General features: G+C 41.3%; 1 protein-coding gene across 1 annotated transcript; it reads right to left on the reverse strand.

The window, feature by feature from the left end:
* Positions 1 to 235: 235 nt before the first annotated feature.
* LOC135675432 (receptor-like protein EIX1) lies at positions 236 to 18,576 on the reverse strand. Its single transcript, XM_065185587.1, has 2 exons — positions 17,659 to 18,576; positions 236 to 379 (listed from the first exon to the last, which is right to left on the reverse strand). The coding sequence occupies exons 1-2, from the start codon at positions 18,574 to 18,576 to the stop codon at positions 236 to 238; spliced, it is 1,062 nt and encodes a 353-aa protein (XP_065041659.1).
* Positions 18,577 to 22,705: the final 4,129 nt, after the last annotated feature.

Here is a 22,705-nt window from a genome sequence, read left to right on the forward strand (position 1 = left end):
ACAACGAAGTCTAGTTGCATCTTCGCCCCCGCCTTACATGCGTGTTCTTCATTCTTCGTCACTCGTTCTACTTGAAATCTATAGCCTTTCTCTTCTTTACCACCCAATCTCATCACTTCCATCTTGTCGTGGCCATTTTCTTCTCCTCCCTTATCTTCCAACTCTACTGCTTAGACCCACCACCATTTGTAGTCTCATCTCCTCCTTTATCCGTCAAACCAAAGAATAGGCTTAGTTAGTTCTTGCGCGTCTGTAACACGTCCTTCCCTGTTGGCACGAAATCTTCCGCCACTGGATCCTCGGTCTCCATCCCGCATCCCATCCGTCGATTAATGTGCTGGAATGGAAGTTGTTCAAATGCATCGTAGTACAAGATGATCTGACAAATTATGGACCCCAGGCACGTCACCACATCCCACACGTAAAGTCAGAATCCGTACCAAAATGTCACACGTCATGACATCCCACACGCCTCATTCCGATAAATCCTGGACGTCATCACCCTCGCATGCAAAGTCAGAGCCCACCCGTGCTGAGACGCTATCCGACACATCCATCACCTTTTAACCGCGTACGATCCACCCTCATGCCATAATATAAGAACCTTTTGTGGATACCCACAGGGGGGGAAGAGAAAAAAAAACATTCAACTAACTTGTTTGTCGGAGGGGCCACGGCCGGGGATCACCCGGCGAAGGCCTTTTTCTGCAGGAAAGTGGACACCCACGATTCACGGGCGCCCCAACCTCGAAAGTCGCCGATCGACAACCTCGCAGGCGAGCCATCGACTGTTCAGCTCCTAGGCTGAGAAGAGCTGACCAAGAACCCGACACCGAGGGTCGGTCGACGTCTCGGCATCCAACTCAGCCAACGAGACACTCTCGACATCGACCCGTGGACCAGGCCGTGCTGACCAATGAGCCACGACACATTCGTTCACAAACAGTTTGGCGCTACATATCGCTCTCGACTTGTGACCCGTTGGCACCAAAACCTGAGCCCGAGCAGAGTCGCTCGGCCCATAAGGTTCAGCTCGCGTCCGAGTCGCTATAGATTGCCCTCGACTTGCGACCCGTCGGTACCAAAACCTGAGCCCAAGCAGAATCGCTCGGCCCACAAGGTTCAGCTCGCGCCCAAGTCACTACAGATCACTCTCGACTTGCGACTCGTCGGCACCAAAACCTGAGCCCGAGCAGAGTCGCTCGGCCCACAAGATTCAGCTCATGCCCGAGTCGCTACAGATCGCTCTCGACTTGCGACCCGTCGACACCAAAACCTGAGCCCGAGCAAAGCCGCTCGACCCACAAGGTTCAGCTCACTCCCGAGTCGCTACAAATCGCTCTCGACTTGCGACCTGTCGGCACCAAAACCTGAGCCCGAGCAGAGCCGCTCGGCTCACAAGGTTCAGCTCGCGCCTGGGTTGCTACAGATCGCTCTCGACTTACGACCCGTTGGCACCAAAACCTGAGCCCGAGCAGAGTCGCTCGGCCCACAAGGTTCAGCTCGCGCCCGAGTCGCTACAGATCGCTCTCGACTTGCGACCCGTCGGCACCAAAACCTGAGCCCGAGCAGAGTCGCTCGGCCCACAAGGTTCAGCTCGTGCCCGAGTCGCTACAGATCGCTCTCGACTTACGACCCGTCGGCACCAAAACCTGAGCCTGAGCAGAGTCGCTCGGCCCACAAGGTTCAGCTCGCGCTCGAGTCGCTACAGATCGCTCTCGACTTGTGACCCGTCGGCACCAAAACCCGAGCCCGAGCAAAGTCGCTCGGCCCACAAGGTTCAGCTCGCGCCTAGGTCGCTATAGATCGCTCTCGACTTGCGACCCGTCGGCACCAAAATCTGAGCCCGAGCAGAGCCACTCGGCCCACAAGGTTTAGTTTACGCCCAAGTCGCTACAGATCGCTCTCGACTTGTGACCCGTCGGTACCAAAACCTGAGCCTAAGCAGAGTCGCTCGACCCACAAGGTTCAGCTCACGCCCGAGTCACTACAGATCGCTCTCGACTTGTGACCCGTCGGCACCAAAACCTAAGCCCAAGCAGAGTCGCTCGGCCCACAAGTATCAGCTCAAGCCCGGGTCACTACAAATCGTTCCCGACTTGCGACCCGTTGACCCCAAGCACAGCCACCAGATCAATCCAACGCCCGATCAATAGAATCAATCCCGCCCAAGACGCAGGGTGCCGCCTCTCTAGATCCCCTCACGATGAGTCAATCCAACCCAAGGATCACTCTGACACCGGCATGCCTCCTGGCCCTCGAAGGACCCCACTGTCACGACCTTAGCTGATTTTGCCTAAGGCGTGCGGCACCCTCGCGCGTCCGTCTGCAAAGGTCAGCCTCCCCGAAGCCTCCCATTGTCCCTTAGGACCAACAAAAGAGAGAACGGGTTAAAGAGAACGCCTCAATCGGGATCCACAAGCATACATGTCCGAAAAACACTTAATAGACAATGCAAATTACAAACAGACTTTACAAGCTCTGAATAGTTGCACAACAAAGGGTAAAATGGTCCATTACAGACCGAAAAGCTCTCGCACGTGTCCACATGACACAACCTTTATTTACAAGCCTAAAGAGGCCACCAACCCAACTAAAATGGGACTTATAAGCCTTCGGCCGCCCCTCTACCTGCTGTACAAGGCATGAACATGCCAAAAGACAACGGACAGACATAAGCATTACATCCAACATCTTGTTTAGAAGTTTGTCCGTTACATTCTCCCCCACTTATCCCTTCGACGTCCTCGTCGAAGCCTTTGTGAACACTGCAACTCTTCGCCTTTGCTGAGTCTTCAATCTTCTGCTCCAGCTGCAATGCGCCTCCTGGCTCCCAGCTGCTCTCCGTTGCTGTTTCTGAGTAGTCGAACCTTTGATCCGCCATGCTGCTTCAACTCGCCAATGACTTTGACTCTGGTGTGGGGTTGGCTGAGTTGTATTGATCCTCATTGATTCCTGCGGATCCACCAAATGAAGGAAAAGACCATCCTTACTGCGCCAGTCTCTCAAAATTTCCCCATACTGCTTGAACTGGGTGGATGCTTGTTGGAGCTTTAACGAGCATCGCCTCGCAAACTTCTGAAGTTTTGGGTCCTTCCTCCACAAAATCTACTCATTGACTCTTCTTTCAGTTAGTTGTCACATCCAAGTAGGTTCGCATCACTTCCGCTTTCGATTGGCATTTCGTAGGGAAATGAGGCGGACAATCTACTCTCAGTAGCACTGATCACCGTTGGTGAGGATTTGACAACTATTGTCTTCCATTATCTTCGAAGGGTCTTTGAACTTGTGCAGCGCTCCTCTGCTGGATAGATAAGAGAATTGGGGTACTCAGTTTCGCCCATTCTCTTAAGAGTTGAGAAGGCAAAAGTTACTTGACTTCGCCCGCCTCCTCGAGGTTGTAATTCATGCATCGAGCTGGTTACTGGCCTTCGCCTGCTCTTTGCTCACACTTCTGAAGCACTTGAAGTGTTTGCACTCCTTGCGTTGAGTTAGCTACTGTGATTCACCTTCTCAATGCCATTGAACTTCTGGAATGCAGGAAGTTTTCACCCCAACTTGGAGTAATTCTCTGATAGATGAGGTCGCCTCTGGGATTGTACCGTCTTCTCCATCAACCCTGCCGCCTACTCCACTGAGTAGCAAAGGTACAGCACTGCGTACTGCCTGCTTCGTTCCTTGGTCGTGCACTCTTGCATGACCCGAAGTCCTTCACTTACGGCTATCTTGATGAGAAACTTGTTGACACCGGTCTTACGAAGTTTCTTGGCCTCTGCCTTCAGCCTTGTCTCGGTACTTGGAGATTGCCTCTGCATGCTCCACCTCCTCGGCCCCTTTCACGACCAAGCGCTCTCCCTCCATGAGAGCAAGGGATCAATGACTTGCACGGAAGTCCCGCCTCTGCGGTACCATGGCGCTGCCATGCCCATGGCCCTACTATCCGTCGCCTCGCCTCTATATCCCTTTTCTGCATGATCAGTAGAAATGTCTCTGTGGCACTCCTCTGAGTTCACCTCCATTCTGACTGATGCTTGATTTCGGGTAGCTAAGTCCCTCTGGACTCGTCGTCGCTTCCTCGCCCCTTTCGACCCCCCTGCTTCAACACCTCTGTGTTCTCTAAGCAGTCCGTTTGGTCGATGGAAAGACAGACTGCAACTCCCATGCATGGCCTCTGCCATCACGTTGTAGAGTTTGCACCGATTCTGTTCTCCTTAGCTTCCTTGGTAGCAACGTTCGCTTACTCGACCTTGTCCTCTGACTTGTCGGGCTCCCTTAAGCGAATATGAGCTCTGGAGAAGTCCAACTCTCCAGCTGCTTCGATCATACCTCTACATGATCAAGTCCCTCCCATGGAACTCACTGGTACTTGCATTCGAACTTTTCCCTTGGTGGAACCCAGCCCCCATATGCTGATGACCAAGGTTTTCATCCGATGCAAAATTCGGTGCACGCCCGGAAGACCCGCCTCTGCGGTACCATGGCCTTCACTCCTTGAATCCATAGCCCTTCTTGCCGTCGTGTTGTTCACCAAAGCGGAGCTCCCAGTAGCTCCCGATCATACCTCCATATGATCTCATCCCTCACGGGACAATGTCGTGTGTGTCGCATTGCCACGAACTGTTCCACCACGATCCACTGCACCATGTCGCCTCCTGGTGACATCTCCATTGCATTCTGATCTTTGTGGAATAAACTCGAATTGTGAACCCTCCATGTGTGGCCTCTGCCAATACATCGCAGGGTCGCCTCCACCTTCGATTTTGTTCACTCCTTTGGCAATCGACCTTCATCCACCCACTCTTGGGTCACACCTAGATGAATCACCACTCTAGGACAGTCCGTCGCCTAGTAGCTCCCGAAGTCCACCGACTTCACTATAGTTTGTGCACCATTGTCTGGATCCTGTGCCTCTGCCCCTACCAGCGAACTCTCCGCTGCGCACTGCTTCCTTCATGGCAACTTGAATGGCAACACTGTGGCATATTCTTCAAGAGTACCCGCCTCTGCGTCCTCTTGCCCCGTGCTAAGGCCTTCTGAACCCAACTTCGCCTCCGCAAATTGAGTCGCCTTAGTTCCTCCATCAAATGCTCCTCCGAGATAAGGTGCATGTGCCCAGAAGCTCCCTTCGTCTTCAGCACCATGCAAGATGAGTCCGCTCCGTCAGAATGAAGGACCCATGGAACAACATGATCCTACCCTTGCCTCTGCAAGAGTTCATGTCTTTGACCTCTGTCTAAGGAAAGCACTGTGCTTCTGCTCCATGTTCCAACTTCTCTACTGGCTCCCTTCATGCGGCTTGGGTACTTCGCCAAGTTACACCCAAGTTGCTCCGCTCCTCGTTTTTGCATTGAGTCGATGGTGGCCCTCGCGCCCTCCATTCCACGGGTCAGCCCTCCCTTGAGTCCGATCTCCATATCGACTCTAAGTGTGCCTTCATTTAAGTTGCTTCAGGTTTCTCCCCCACTTGATCTTGCAATGCATCCACCAATGCATTCTCTCGAGCGAGATCATGCGACAACTCCTCGCCACTTGCTCAGTCCATCGAGCTTCGTGAAGTTGTTGTTTGTGAGGTACTCCTCCTCAACATGTGAAGTCCGTCTCACATGATTCTCCCTCTGGAGTGCCGAGACTTATCCCTCCTAGATAACTGTCCCGTTGGAGCAACATCTCTCTTCGTTTCGGAGACCCCCATCCCCTTGGACTACTCCGATCTGCTGAACAAACTGTGCATTGTTCTGCCTCTTGCAAACGCACTTGCTAGATTGCGCCTCCACGTCAATACAGCCACGGCCGCACCCCTCAAGGCCTAGCAACATGCTAAACTCGTTGCACACTTCAGCCTCCTCCGGACGTATCCTTCACATGACGAAGAGAAAGTTTCAATGCTCCATGGCGCCGAGTCTCGGTCGCCTTGGGATGGCCACGAACATTCCATCGTCCGCATACAAGCCCATGCATGAGTACCAAATTCTTCGAGTTAGCAATTCCCCTCACCTCTGTGAGCTTTGCATAACTCTTTTGGTCGTTGAACAACTCATTCCACCTTGGATGGTCTCATTCTTGCCAAGCGCCTCGCTTGCCTAGAGCACCATCAAGTATAGTTGTCAACGTTGAGCCGTAGCTCAAACTCAGCCATCCCAACCTTTGTGCGCTCCAAATTCAACCAAGCTTGCCTGTTCTCGTGGTGCCTCTTGCGCGAAGGGTTGGCTATTCCTCTGAATACCAATCTCAGATGCTCGCTCCTCTGAGCGACTCTTTTCCCTACATCTCCATGCCCGTTTTCCCTCAAACGGTCGCGCGTGTGCTGACTGCCCTCAACGCAGCCCCGCTAGGTCCCCCACGTTTGCATGTCAAGTGTTTCTATGAGTGCTTGTCCCGCTCTGATACCATAATGTCACGACCTTAGCTGATTTTGCCTAAGGCGTGCGGCACCCTCGCGCGTCCGTCCGCAAAGGTCAGCCTCCCCGAAGCCTCCCATTATCCCTTAGGACCAACAAAAGAGAGAACGGGTTAAAGAGAACGCCTCAATCGGGATCCACAAGCATACATGTCCGAAAAACACTTCATAGACAATGCAAATTACAAACAGACTTTACAAGCTCTGAATAGTTGCACAACAAAGGGTAAAATGGTCCATTACAGACCGAAAAGCTCTCGCACGTGTCCACATGACACAACCTTTATTTACAAGCCTAAAGAGGCCACCAACCCAACTAAAATGGGACTTATAAGCCTTCGGCCGCCCCTCTACCTGCTGTACAAGGCATGAACATGCCAAAAGACAACGGACAGACATAAGCATTACATCCAACATCTTGTTTAGAAGTTTGTCCGTTACACCACGACACGCCTTGGATGGGAGGGAGAAGTGATATGATAAATTATGGACCCCAGGCACGTCACCACATCCCACACGCAAAGTCAGAACCCGTACCAAAATGTCACACGTCATGACATCCCACACGCCTCATTCTGATAAATCCAGGACGTCATCACTCTCGCACGCAAGGTTAGAGCCCATGCGTGCTGAGATGCTGTCCGACACATCCATCACCTCGAACCGCGTATGATCCACCCTCATGTCATAATATAAGAACCCTTCGTGGATACCCAAGGGGGGGGAAGAGAAAAAAAAAAATTCAACTAACTTGCTCGTCGGAGGGGCCACGACCGGGGATCACCCGACGAAGGCCTTTTTCTGTAGGAAAGTAGCCGCCCATGATTCACGGGCGCCCCAACCTCGAAAGTCGTCGATCGACAACCTCGCAGGCGAGCCATCGACCAACTATTCAGCTCCTAGGCTGAGAAGCACTGACCATGAACCCGACACCGAGGGTCAGTCGATGTCTCGACGTCCAGCTCAATCAACGGGACACTCTCGACAACGACCCGTGGACCAGGCCATACTAACTAATGTGCCACAACACATTCGTTCACAAACACAAGAAACTGTATATATATACAGTGAGTGCCAAATGTGTGGAGTCATCAAATCGACACCACCACCGACTGCTGCTGCTGCTGGTTTCGTGGGATGCAAATGACGAGTAAACTGGCATGATCGATGGAGTCACGAAATGACCCCACCATTGACTTCACCGAGTCTCCCGCCTTCGCAAGCACGATGCTCTAAAGTGGGATTCCATTTCCACGTCCGGCCTAACACCGCCCTCAAACAACAATAATTAATGCTGCTTTCTTCCCTTCTGTACTTTCGAGGAAAAGAGAGAGGAGAAGAGAACAAGTCTCGCAAACGCACCGAGCATTCCTTTTCCGTTTCCACCTCGCCCTCATTGGTGGTGGGATGGGGAAGATGCATGGATGATTTATGAAGATGCATGGATCAGCTTTACCAAGTGGGGAAGCGTCACTCAACTGTGCAAAAGCTTGTGAAGGGCACAGAGATCCTTACATAAGCTTCTTCATGCGTTTCATCAACCATTCAAGAATATCAAATCCTCCTTTTTTTTTTCTTTTTTTTTTTGTTGAAAAGAATGATAACAAACATGCTCCAAATTCCAAATCAAATATCCAAGTGTATGTCATATCCTCAAATCGATATCAGTCTCAACAATGTAGGTCCACAAGTTCGCCATAAAAATAGCATAGACTTTTTGAGTACCTTATCAATAAAATTCTTTTGTCATAATCTTATAATATCCTGAGATCTATCTCGGTCTATTTGGATTCATAATATAAAATAGGCAATCTTTCATCTTAAAATTTCTAAATAGAAATTTCTTGGTTTCGTACAATATGCTTATATCATTTATGGCAAGCAGAATATCATCCACATATAATATTAAGAAAATAAATTTGCTCCCACTGAATTTGTGATACACGCAATTATCAACAGCGTTCATCTTAAACCTAAATGAGATAATTTCTTGATGAAATTTGTGATACCATTGATTAGATGTCTGTTTTAGCCCATAAATAGATTTTATCAATTTACAAACCATTTTCTTTGGATCTTCTAACACAAAGTATTCTGGTTATACTATATAAATTATTTTATCAATGTTTCCATTGAGAAATACTGTTTTAACATCCATATGATGAAGCTCCAAATCAAAATGTGCGACTAGAGCTATAATTGTCCTAAATGAGTCCTTCGTTGAAACCGGAGAAAATATTCCTTTAAAGTCAATCCCTTCCTTTTAAGTATAGCCCTCTGCCACAAGAGATGTCTTATACCTCTCCATATTACCATTAGAATCCCTTTTAGTTTTAAAAATTCATTTACAACCAATGGGTTTCACACCTTCCGGTAACGAAACAAGTTCCCAAACTTTATTGTCTTGCATAGACTTATAGTCTTGATTCATTGCTTCAATCCACTTATCCGAATTGGAATCCTCCATGGCTTGACGGAAGCTGATTGGATCTTCTTCCATTATACCACTATTTTCTTCATGTTCTTAGAGAAATACCATATAATCATCCAAAATCGCACTCTTTTCCTTAGTGGATTGTCGTAAAGTTGTTGGCTATTGCGGCATAGATTCTTGAGGATGTTGAGTTTGTTCCTCATGAATAATTTCTTCATACTGCATAGGAGTTGAAATGACTATATCCTTTTTAAGTACTGAATTTATCACATCGGTGGCAACTATATGAATTGGATTAGACTGAATAAATTCGTCCTCAAAGGTAAAGTCTTTTACCTTATTTCTCCCTCCAAACTCAATATCATCAAAGAATGTAGCAATACCCGTCTCAAAAATATTTTTCGATTTAGGATCATAAAATTTGTATCCCTTAGATCACTCAGAATAACTAATAAAGTAACTACTTACTATTCGATGTTCCAATTTCTTTTCATTAGGCCGGGAAGGCTTTGCCTTAGCTGGACAACCCTATACATGAAAGTGTCTTGGACTAGTCTTTCTCCCAGTCCAAAGCTCATAAGGTGTTTTTGCAGTTGCTTTAGTTAGTACTCTATTAAGAATGTAAGCTGTAGTTTTTGTTGCTTCTCCCCAGAGTGACTTTGGCAAAGTAGATTGAGAAATCATACTTCTTACTACGTCCTTAAGTATACGATTTCGTCTTTCAACTACACCATTCATGCTAGGTGACCCGGGCATTGTATACTAAGGGACAATTCCACAATCCTCTAGATATAAAGCAAATTGTTCTGGACATTGTTCACTTGAGCCATCATTTCTGTCGTAATATTCTCCTCCATGATAAGATCTGACGCTTTTTATCCTTTTGCCGAGTTGATTTTCAACTTCAGTTTTAAATGCTTTGAACACATCCAAAGACTGAGATTTTTCATGTATCAGATGCACAAGTATCCATATCTAGAGTAATCGTCTATGAATGATATGAAGTATTGTTGACCATTCCATGAAGGTATAGAAAATGTGCCACAAATATCGGTATGTATCAATTCTAGGACATCCATAGTTCTATATGCACATGACCTCTTAGGTTTGGTTTGTTTATCTTTAATGCATTCAACATAAATATCTAAACCTGATAATTCAATAGGATTAAGAATTCCTTCTGACATAAGTCTTTCAACTCTATTTCTAGAGATATGACACTAACGTTTATGCTATAATACACCAGAATTTTCAATTTTACATTTAGTACATCGTAATTCCGTATTCAAGGATTCATGATAGAATATTATAGTATTAAGTAAATATAGACTATCATAAGTCATAACTGAACCAGTTTCAATCAGATTTAAATTTAAATTAAAGACAAAGAAAACTGATTATTTTTAAATGAACAAAAATAACCAGATTTGTGGAAATAAGAAATAGAAATTAAGTTCCGATGACGGTACAACAAAAGTGTCTTTCAAATTCAAATAATATTCAGTATATAATAACAATATTAAATATGCATATAGCTTCCACATCTATCAATTTTTCATCCCTCACATAAATGCTTCTCTCAACATTATTGGGCCTTCGATAGCTTATACAATCTTGCATTGATACATTGATGTTAGTTGTTGCATCGGAGTCTAACCACCAAGTGTTTCTAGGTACTGAAGTTAAATTGACTTCTAAACAAACCAAAGTAAGGAATGTTCCCTTTTTAGCATGCCAATCATGATATTTGAAATTGTCCTTTTTTAAATGCCCAGAATTCTTACAGAATAAACAAGTATTATCCTTATTTTGTTTCTTCTGTATTGGACCCTTATCAGCCTCATTCTTTTCAGATTTGTATTTTCTTTTGTTGCCCTTAAAGTTGGTTTCGTTTAGAACCGATACTGAATTAAGGTTAACAAATATTTTTACAAGAGAACATAAATAAGAGAACAATAGATAACCACAAATTATGTTCATATATATTACCATAAACTTATAAATTCAAATAATGATATAACACATCTTAAGATACTAAGTGCAACATTAATATCTTGTCTTTGGACTTCAATATTAATTGCTAGTGGTAGTCTTGTTGTAATGATCAAATACTGATAATAAGGCATATCAAATGATAAACTTATCGTTGGATTGATTTATTATTTATATATATAACTTTATAATTGTCACGTATTTACCATTACTGTATATATAAAATCCTACCAATCATTAATCTTCCTTTGGGCTGGGTAATTACCGCATGGATATAAATACACACTATATTTAATATTTTCATGAGAAATGTTATATATGAGAGGTCACTTTACGACTTCGTACATTACTCGATCTAATATTAAACAATCACTAATTGAATTTGAAACATATTAGTCCAATTGATTTGACCTTAATTTGTTGTCTAAAATATTTAATACATGTAAACCATTCAATTTATGTCAATAAACAACTTTATAGAACAAATATTATGTTTAAACCAACGTAACATTACAACAATATTATTATTAATTAAATTTATATATTACAATAACATAATTAAACCAACATAATATTATAATAATATTATTATTAATTAAAATTTTATATTGCAATAATATAATTAAACTAACATAATATCTAATTAATTAAATTTATATATAACATCAGAGAAAGGCACTGAACTGAATGTGAAGTATGTTGTAGCATGATTACATAAAACCATCATCTACCCGATGATGATAGAACCAAATCACTTCAAAATACTAACGTAACATCATTAAAATACATGAAAAACAAGTCTAGATGTTCAGCAATCATTGTAGGATGGCTCTGATACCAATTATTGGTTTTTAATATATCAAATATGGATCAAACAAATATTTTATAGAATCAAAACTAAATTTTGGTTCAAAATATGTTTTATAGATCCAAAACAATGGTTTTAGAATATTTTCATAAAATTTATTAAATCCATAATAATATACATGAAATTTTATAATAATTAATAAACATATTAACATGGAAGCGTACGTGATGAATCCTATTTTCTGAATTAATCAATGATTTGATCGGACGAAAAGAAATACTGCAACCAGGACCATTAACCTTATTTATAGTCTTCAACGTCGCAAGAAAGTAAGGTTTTGACCCACGTTAAAGCAGAATTCTGTGCACTCCCCAACAAACGTCGTTGATTCTACCAGTTTTGGAATGATATGACATACAATATTATCGAATATATAAGAGATGATCTGCTGATTAATAGAGTCAAAGTATATATCGACGTCGGAGTCGATTTCTTTACGGGGATGATGTGATTTGCACGCGGTGTTATGAACGCATTCCCAGTCTTCCTTCGATCGTCTACCCTTTCAGACATACCATGCGGTCGCTGATACGAATGCAGAACAACAAGTGCATGATTGTTGAAACCTCTCGTGAAGCGTAGACTCTGCAGGCTGCAGCAGCATGGAGTCCACGGGCACCACAGCGGAGGAGGACATTATAATGGTGAGAGTACAATCTGACCGATTCAGAGATTAATTCTACTATATTTCCACGGAACCGTCCAAACAAAAACGAGCGTCGTCGCCATCAGGCTCGAAGGGAAGCGCGTGGAATTAGTCCAACGGTAGCGCAGTTTAGTAAGATGAATCCACCCTCCCCGTGGAAGTCTTCCCTGCACTCCTTTTTCTGTCGATCTGGAAGAAAGCGAAGACTGATGGCCACCTCAGTCATGATCTAGATAGTTATCATGATCTAGTGGTTACAGGATGATTTCAATAACCACCTCAGTCATGATCTAATAGTTATATGATGATTTCAATAACTACCTCAATCTAGTAGTTATAGGGTGATTGTTACTAGGTCCTATAACATTTGGTATCTTGTAAATATTCTTATCAATCCTCCTGTTTTTAAATACTATATCTTTCTTGAGTCGAAAGGATTCTTTTTACTGTAGTATTCTGTTTTTTCCTTGTTACTAGGTCCTATAACATTTGGTATCTTGTAAATATTCTTATAAATCCTCCTGTTTTTAAATACTATATCAGTTTTCTTGAGTCGAAAGGATTCTTTTTACTCGTATTGTAGTATTCTGTTTTTGGTATCTTGTAAATATTCTTATCAATCCTCCTGTTTTTAAATACTATATCAGTTTTCTTGAGTCGAAAGGATTCTTTTTACTCGTATTATAGTATTCTGTTTTTTCCTTGCTCCTTCATCCCCAACATTTGTGGTATCAGAGCCTACCTAGTTTCAATCTGAACTGGGCATTATAGCTTTCAATGACAATTCCATATCTCAACCTCTTATTCCCATCTTCTCGGGCAAATGCTATAAATTTTGGAGTATCAAGATGAAGACTCTATTCAAGTCTCAAGATCTTTGGGACTTAATAGAGAATGGATATACATATCCAGATGACGAAATCAGGTTGAGGGAGAATAGAAAGAAGGACTCAAAGGCATTGTTTTTTATTCCACAAATTGTACATGAGACGATCTTCTCAAGAATTACAGCAGCGACAACTTCAAACCCTTCGTCGTGAGTTTGAAATTTTGTTTATGAAAAGCAATGAATCGATACAAGTTTTTCTTTCTCGAGTGACTGAAATTGTTAGTCAAATGAAATCTTATGGTGAACATCTTCCTGATCATATAATTGTTACAAAAGTTTTGAGAAATTTAACTCCGAAATTTGATCATGTTGCCGCAATTGAGGAGTCAAAATATTTATCTACATATTCATTTGATGAACTAATGGGTTCCTTGCAAGCACATGAAACAAGGTTGAACAAGTCACTTGAAAAAAGTAAAGAAAAAGCATTTCAGGTTAAGGGGGAGTCTTCTACTTCAAAAAAAGATAAAAAAATCAGCAAGAAGAGGACGTGGCAAAGGAGGATTTCGTGATAGAGGAAATGAAAGAGGAAGAGGACACTTTGATGGGCATGATGAACAGGCAATTAAATTATAATCAAAGAAATTACAAGAGTGGAATTCAATGTCACTATTGTAAAAAGTTTGGTCACATGAAGGCAGATTGTTGGAAAAGAGAAAATCGAGCAAGCTATGTAGAGAAAAATAAAGAAAATAGTAAGTTGTTTATGACTCATTCACAAGTTCATAATATCTCAAATGATATTTGATTTTTGGATAGTAGATGTTCTAATCATATGTCAATCATAAAATCAATATTTAGAGATATTGATGAGACTTACAAGTTGAATGTTAGACTTGATGATAACAAGTAAATCAAAGTGGAAGGGAAAGGAACAATTGAAATGAAGACAAATAAAGGGAAGGTAAAATACCTTGATAATATTTTCTTTGTTCCTACTTTATCACATAACTTGTTGAGTGTTGGACAATTAGTAGATGCTCAATATTTAGAGATATTGATGAGACTTACAAGTTGAATGTTAGACTTGGAGATAACAAGCAAATCCAAGTGGAAGGGAAAGGAACAATTGAGGTGAAAACAAATTAAGGGAAGGTAAAATACCTTGATAATGTTTTCTTTGTTCCTACTTTATCACATAACTTATTGAGTGTTGGACAATTAGTAAATGCTGGATATTCAGTAATATTTGATGATGGTACATGCACTATTAAAGATAAAAAATCTGATTTGATTATAGTAAATGTTTGCATGACGCAAAACAAGATGTTTTCACTTGATGTGTCAAATATTGAGAGGTATGCGCTTGCCGCAACTCAAAAGAATGAGTCTAGTTTATGGCATTTAAGATATGGACACCTTAACATTAAGGGTTTAAGGTTGTTAAGTCAAAAATGAATGATTTTCGGATTGCCCAAGATTAATACACTTGATGTATATAAAGGATGTATTTATGGTAAATAAAGTAAAAAATCATTTCCTATTGGAAAAGCATGGAGAGCATCCAATTATCTTGAATTAATTCATGCTGACTTATGTGGACCTATGAATATAAAATCATTTGGTGGAAGTCAATATTTTTTATTGGGTATATTTTTTGAAATTGAAATCTGAAACATTTGATAATTTTCGAAAGTTTAAGGCACTTGTAGAAAGATAAAATGGTAGATATATAAAGACACTTCGGACAGATAGAGGTGGTGAATTTTTATCTAAAGAGTTTAATTCTTTTTGTGAATAAAATGATATTCATATAGAATTGACAGCACCATATACACCGGAGCAAAATGGTGTAGCTGAACGTAAGAATCGGACTATCGTTGAAAAAGCAAGAAGTTTGGTTAAAGAAAAACATCTTCCAAATCAGTTTTGGGCAAAAGCAGTTGCAATAGCAGATTATTTGTTGAATATTTCACCAACAAATGTTGTTATAAATCGAACTCCCTTTGAGGCTTGCTATGGTATGGAACCAAGTGTTAGACATCTAAGAAATTTTTGTTGTATTGCTTATGCTTTGGTGAATTCACAAAATCATCACACGCTTGATGAAAAATCTGAAAAATACATCTTAATTGGTTATTCCTTACAATCGAAAGCATATCGATTATATAACCATGTTAGTGACCAAGTCTCAGGTCATCGGATTCATGATTGAATCGGTGGATCGAGATTTAATATTAATTTAAAAATAAATATAATATATTGTAACATATTAAAAATACAAAATATATAACATAATATTATAAGAATATTGTATTATAATAATTCAATGCATTCTTCACAACAATATTATTACATTCAACAATTATGTTTCCATCGTCACAATACACACATTTAGAAAGATGAAACCAAAAAGAAGAGAGAGAAATATTGAAAAGAAACAATTACATGATCTCAACGATGTCATCTTGCAAGATTCAAACTTATTATGGATACAACACACAAGACACTCCCACTTTTGATGTCGTCTTCACCCTCAATCAGTTGTCGATGAAGCAATTCTTATCTTGATGGCAACATAAGCTTTATCATATATTTTATCAACCATCTGAAAATAGAAAATCCTCCAATTTTTCTTGAACAACATGATGATAAATACGCTCCATAATCCAACCAAATATCCGAGTATGATACTCAGATAATATGATGGCATAAAGAATCCGTCTTTGTTGTCTTCTTTTGTCACGTTAAGATCGTAGCAACTCTTGGTGAGGGGAGCTCCACATAGATATGTATTGCCAATATAAATGGATGAGTCATTGAGTGTTTGTAGTTGATTTCCCGAAGGAATAACTCCTGATAAATTGTTGTAAGACAGATTCAAGTGATTCAGAGAATACAGGTCTGACAAGCTTTGAGGAATGCCTCCGGATAACTTATTAAATGATAGATCCAGAGTTTCCAATGACTTCATGCCACCAATTGTCGCTGGTATTTGGCCGACAAAATTATTTCTTGATAGATTTAAAGTTTGGAATGTCGAAAGAGACCCAATTTCTACTGGGATTTCTCCCGTCAAATTATTGTTTGAAAAGTCTATAATATTGACAAGGTAAACAATGGTTGAAAAGACGAGACTTTTTCCCTTTATAGTTAGAGTGATGCTATCATCATAAGTGTCATAAAGTTGACCCCTACTCAATACACGATAAGTTATATGGAATGTACTAGTCAATTTTCGTTGCCTATAAGTTTTTGTTGCAATTAAATTGCCAAGGGAGCGTGGAATTGGACCTGATAAATTATTATTAGCAAGGTCGATAATATGTAGATGATGAAGTTGTCCAAGCTCAGTAGGAATGTTACCAAAAAACATATTTGAGCATAGCCGGAGTACCTCTAGGTTTTGAAAATTTTGTGCAATCCACGTAGGTATGCTACCTGAGAATTTATTATCGCCAAGATCAAGAAAAACCAGTCCACTGCAATTTTTCAATGACAACGGAAGATGCCCATGTAGACTATTATTGTTTAAGTGCAAAGACCGAAGCTGAGTCAACTTTTCAATAGAGCTAGGAATTTCTCCCGAGAGATTATTATCTGCTAGATTAATGTAGATAATAAAGTTTGTCTCTTGCCAACACCAAGGGATTTCACTTGATATTTGGTTGCTCGATAGATCGAGGATACGAAGTTGTGTCAAGTTGCAGACAAATGATGGTATGCTCCCATTGATATGGTTATGTGAGAGATCCAACAGTTCCAATTCTAGTGGGAGAGAAATTGATGACAACGATCCCGAAAAGGAATTATTATACAGATACAAATAACTCAAGTAAGGTGGCAAACGAGGAATAGGGCCTTCAAGCAAATTCATACTTAGTTTCAGAGTGGACAGGTTTGTCATGTGCTCCAAGAAAGTTGGCAAAGTACCATTAATCTGATTTTGGGAGAGATTTATAGAAAAAGCGGGAATGTTCCAAAACCAATCAGGCAAGACGTCCTCGATGCTTGTGTTCGACATACCCAAATCGTTAATGGAGTTTTGTGAACGGAGCCATCTTGGAAATGCAGGCCCCAACTTACAAGACTTCAGTTGAATGGATCGGAGTTGAAAAGGAGGAACCCAATCATAGTCTACTGAGATGACTAGGGAGTTTTCGGATAGATCAAGCTCACTTAGTTCGGTTAGGTTATCGAAATGGAGTTCAGACACGGTGCCCTCTAGGGAATTACTAGAGAGAGAAAGAAAAATGAGGTTGGAAAGCTTGCCAATCTCAGTAGGTATCGTTCCAAAGAGTAAATTACCACTGAGATCTATATATTCTATACTATTCAAATTTCCAATCTCAGTGGGTACGGGACCTGAAAGAGAATTATGACTAAGAAAAAGTTTTCTTAGACGAGTCAAATTCTTAATCCCATCAGGTATGGGTCCAAAGAGTGAATTACCACTCAGATCGATAAGTTTTAAACTATTCCACATTCCAACCTCAGTGGGTACGGGACCTGAAAGTGAATTATCATTAAGATGAAGTTCTCTTAGACCAGTCAAATTTCCAATCCCAGCGGGTATGGCACCATGAAACATAGAAAAACTGAGATCAAGATAAGAGAGGCTGTGGAGTTTCCATAGCCAGTTGGGGAAGGTGGAGTTGAAGAAGTTGTCACTGATGTCCAGAATGGCCAGTGCTGTGAGGTTGACATGGGAAAGAGAAGAGGGGAGGTCGGTGAGGCCACAGTATTGTAAATGTAGCTCCTCCAGTGAGGACAACATGTTCACCGCTTGAAGCCAATTGTGGGAGGCCATGGAAAGTTTCACAAAGCTCATGTCGAGGTATCTCAAGGAAGTGAGACGCGAGAGCCAGTGCAGGCCATCGGTCGATAAGCCATCCGAATAGAGATCGAGAGAGCGGAGGGTGGACAGGTTGCCCAGCTGGGACGGAATGACTCCGCTGAAGTTGGACCAGGAGAGGTCGAGATAGGTCAACTTGGGAAGGGAACCCAAAAATTCCGGGATTTGGATCCCACCGAAGTCATTGTTGCTGAGGTTGAGGCGCTCCAAATGAGTTAGCAGGAGCAAGGATGGTCTGATCTCACCTCCGATAGACGTCTCATCGTTATAAGGGTCTGAATTCTGGAGGTTGAGCTCCACGACATGGCCGGTTCTGTTGTCACAGACCACCCCGCTCCATCTGCAGCAGTCTACTCGGCCTCTCCATGATGACAAACTGCTAGAAGGATCCTTGACGATGCCGGTTTTGAAGTCGAGGAGGGCGTCCCTCTCACCCTCTACGCACCCCTTCGTCGTCGGCGTTGTTGCCGCCGTGAACAAAAGAATGCTCGTAAGCCAAAGCCCGAAAGAGTAGTGCCGTGGCACAGGGTGTGTGCTACTGGTGCAATAGTCCATGAGGCTGTTTGGTGAGTGGATAGTGTACTGAGAGATGGAAGGCGGCGGAGGACATGTATATATAGAGTGGGTGTGGGGGCGTGATGGCCCTCCCCTCCCGCAACCCATCATAGACTCCTGTGAAACGTTAAGATTGATGCACTGGTAGCGATGTATAGATAAAAAACATGACTTTTGTGGGATTCGACTCCTTCCGGACCTGCAGTCCGTGCACCTTGCAGCTTACTCGAACTTGGTTTCTACCCTGCCTGGGTCCCAAAGTTGGGGCTCGGTTCGCAAGAACGAAAGAGATTGATACTGGATTACAAACTTGAAAGATACGGCCATTTAATCGGCCTTGTTGGATTGCGTAGAACGTCTCATTCGGCCCGAATGCGATAGTGTGGAATCGAATTCATGCCTCCCTCATTCCACACGGTTTGATTCTGATGTCCGCACATCGGAACGCATCATCTTCTTAGCCAAGATAAAATGTATGGAGGCGATGAATACCTTATTCCAGGGGTCGAAATGTCGCCACCACATGTCAAACGTCATCACGGAAGACGACGTGGATGAAGACTCCGACCCACCGCAAATGATTCCTCACCCAATATAACACGGTAAGCCATCGCTTTACATGTAGCGTCCTTCCGAAGGAGGGAGACTCGACGATGTTTGTAGCCGAACGCACGCTTCGCTTTCACATGTGTGCAAGTCTTTGTTGGGAACCCAAAGGCACGCAACAAATTGATTCGTTTGACACACAAGTGGTGAAGATGATGAGGATTTCCCACCATTTTTGTGTTGAATTTTGTGGGTAATTGTCCCCACACGAGCGAAAGAAATGGCTGCAATTTTTCTTTTCTTTTTATCTCTTTAGTTTTCTACAAAATTGCACTTGTTTTTATTCCCTTCAAAATTAATGATTTCGTACTTATTTAAATTTAACTTGATTATGCAATTCTTATTACCTAATCACCAATAAAGATGTAGATTTACAACGCAAATGGATGGATCCCAAGTTGATTCCCCTATGCTTTTGTTCCCCAGAGACCATCCTGGCTAACACCCAAATGGACAGATGACATGCACTGAGCTACCTTGGAGCTACCTATTTATAAGTATTGAAAGAGAGACTTTAATCCCTCAACTATAATATATATTCTTCTTGTTTAGTTCTTATAGGTTCTTGTTTAGTTCTTATAGGTCCTATAAGATAGTTCTATAATAAGTAATTAAGATAGTTCTTCCTATTTCTTAAAAAATCCTACTTTAATATAGTGGCTAATATATTACATCAGAATCCAATTAGTTATATTATATATATCTTATCCAATTATAAATGACTAGAAAAACTAATATTCTCCACTTAACCCATTAATTGATAAGATATAAAAAAATATTTAAAATCAAAATAAATAAAATAAATTTTATTTAAAAATAATTTTACCTAATTGGATTCCAAAGAATTTTGAAAAACATTTTATACATGGCCATGAATTTTAAAATAAGTCAATAAGTCCAATAAACATAATAATACTATATTAAGTTCAACTATCAATGTGAGTCATAATTGTTATATATCATCAATGTCATACTCTTTTCTATATACCACAACATTATTAGTATTTCCTAATATAATTTATAATGACTCATATAATTTGTCTTATCAAGACAATCATGTTATTACATTCAACTATAATATGCATAAATATAAATGTAAACAGGATATCAAAAACAAATAATTTTAATTAAGCAAAAAAATATCAATAATAGCATCAATCTAAACATTTATCACCGTATCTTTTATGACTTACTCAGAAGCCCGTTCTAAGAACATGTTCTTTTAATATTTTACATTATAAAGCTTTTGTTAATAAATCAGCAATCATCGGTGCTTAGGTTGTCAATTGACACTTATTGTTTCTGGACTCTTTCTTTAACCACCAAGTACTTTATCTCGATATGCTTGGAACCACTAGAGTACTTGTTAGTCTTAGAGAAGAAAATTGTTGTGCTATTATTACAAAATATCTTCAATGACTTGATAATTGAGTCAATCATACCAAGTCCTAAGATGAAATTTCACAACCATAAAACTTGATTTGTGGCCTTAAAGCATGCCACAAATTCAGCTTCCATTTTTTATGATACAATAAGCGATTACTTTATACATTTCCAAGAAATTATCCTACCAGCTAACATAAATACAAATCCTGAAGTGGATTTCCTACTATCAAGGTAATTTGCAAATTTAGCATATGAATATCCTATCACTTCAAGCTGATATAATCTATTATATGTGAGCATATAATCTTTCGTATCTTCCTAGCATATAATAGACTTTCAATTGCGCACTCATAAGAAATATTTTTTGTTTATTCTTTTCTAAATCATTTTTTGGGCATTCTAAAATTTTTACCTTTGGTAATAGGTATATCATTAGCTTATATTAAATCTCTCTAAGATATGATTAATATATGCTTTCTGAGTCAATCCTAATAATCCTTGAGATCTATCCTTGAATATCTCAATGTCAATAACATATGCTGCCTTATTCATATCAACCATCTTAAAGTTCTTGTTAGAAATATCTTGGTTTCGTGCAATAAACCAAGATCACTACTAGCAAGTAAAATATATGTTGAATCTTAAATTTTAATGATGAAACCAATTAAAAAGTGTTTATGATTTAATATACGTTTTGAGTGACACAAGATGCTTCGATCAGGGAGAGACAATTAAAGTATGAAGAATCATGTTGGGCCAGTGGAACATATCAGAAGATTGGACGTCGAGCCGGATGATCAGTCGACGTATCGATAGAAGGCTTCGGGCCATGGTTTTGGGCATCGGGCCAAGAAGAGCGGAGATTGCACCAAGGATATCGGAGTTGTGGAGGTCAACTGGTCGATTGGGCAATGGCCCTGCAAGAGAGGATGATGCGTCAAAAAATCAGACGAAGCATCGATAAACTAATGACATGCCGAAAAACATAATTCGTGCTTAGTAATAATTGTTTAGATCGAAGTATGTTTCATATATGCAAGATTAACTACAATAGCAAGGCATAAAGCAAAATGAAGTCCCGGTGTTAAGAACGCGATTTTGTTGGGAGTTCGAGAGTTCGTCGGAAGTCCGAACGTTCGTCGGAAGTTCTACCGGAACCAACTGAGAAGTCCAGGAGCTTGCTAAAGAAGCTTGTCGAAACTAGCCAAGGATCATCGTGAAGTCTAGGAGCTTGCCAGGAGTCCGTTGGAACATTGCCAAGAGATCGTCGGAAGTTCGCTGGAAGATCGTCGGAAGCTCGCCGGAAGAAACCTTGACTTATCGGACTTATTTAGCTTAATGTATACCTTACAATTCGTAGTTAGCATATAATTGAGATTGAAATTTGGCCAACCCAATTAGGGGCTAGTTGGACCCATGTAAGGACTGTGTTGGGTCCAATAAAAGGCCCAAACAGTGACCCAAGAGGTGGCACCATCGTGACACAATCTTCGAGACTGTGTCAAGTGGTGGTATCGCCAGTCTGGGTGGTGGTACCGCCCAGACAAAGTCTCTGAGAGACTATCATATTGTGGTACCGCTAATGTGGGTGGTGGTACCGCCCAGTGGTAGGGTGTCAAGCGGTGGTACCACCCAGCAGGCTGTGGTACCGCCCGTAACCAGGAAACCCAAGATGGGATATTTTTAGGCTCCAAGTTTGAATTAACTTGAGGCCTATAAATAACCCTCTCATCCCTAGTTAACATACACAAGCACAAAGAATTTAAAAGTGAGAAAACGCTATTGCAATCTATAGAGATGAGTGAGTACTTGTAAAGGTTATCTCCTAAACCTATGAAAAGGAGAAGGGTGTAAAAGGGTAGTTGATCTTCGCTCATTGAAAGAAGATCGATAGTGGATGCCGGTGGCCTCGACGAAAGAGGAATCGATAGAGTGGATGTAGGTCACGACGACCAAACCACTATAAAAATCTGGTTTACTTTTCTTTTGTGCAATTTAAAACCTCCTTACTTACTGTTATACTCTTCCGTACACTCCTAAGTTATCTTCCGAAGAATCAGTTTTAATCGAACGAATATTTTCAAACCGACGTAATTTACCGTTGCACTAATTCACCCCACCCCGCTCTTAGTGCCGG

The sequence above is a fragment of the Musa acuminata genome, chromosome BXJ1-6 (assembly GCF_036884655.1).
Source record: "Musa acuminata AAA Group cultivar baxijiao chromosome BXJ1-6, Cavendish_Baxijiao_AAA, whole genome shotgun sequence".
NCBI classification, from domain to species: Eukaryota; Viridiplantae; Streptophyta; class Magnoliopsida; order Zingiberales; family Musaceae; genus Musa; species Musa acuminata.

Excerpts from the sequence above, each read along its gene's own strand:
- LOC135675432 (XM_065185587.1), bottom strand. The coding sequence starts at position 18,576 with ATGGACTATTGCACCAGTAGCACACACCCTGTGCCACGGCACTACTCT. Across the intron at positions 380-17,658 it reads CAGGTCCCGTACCCACTGAG|ATCATCTTGTACTACGATGC; the intron begins GTTGGAATGTGG and ends ATAATTTGTCAG.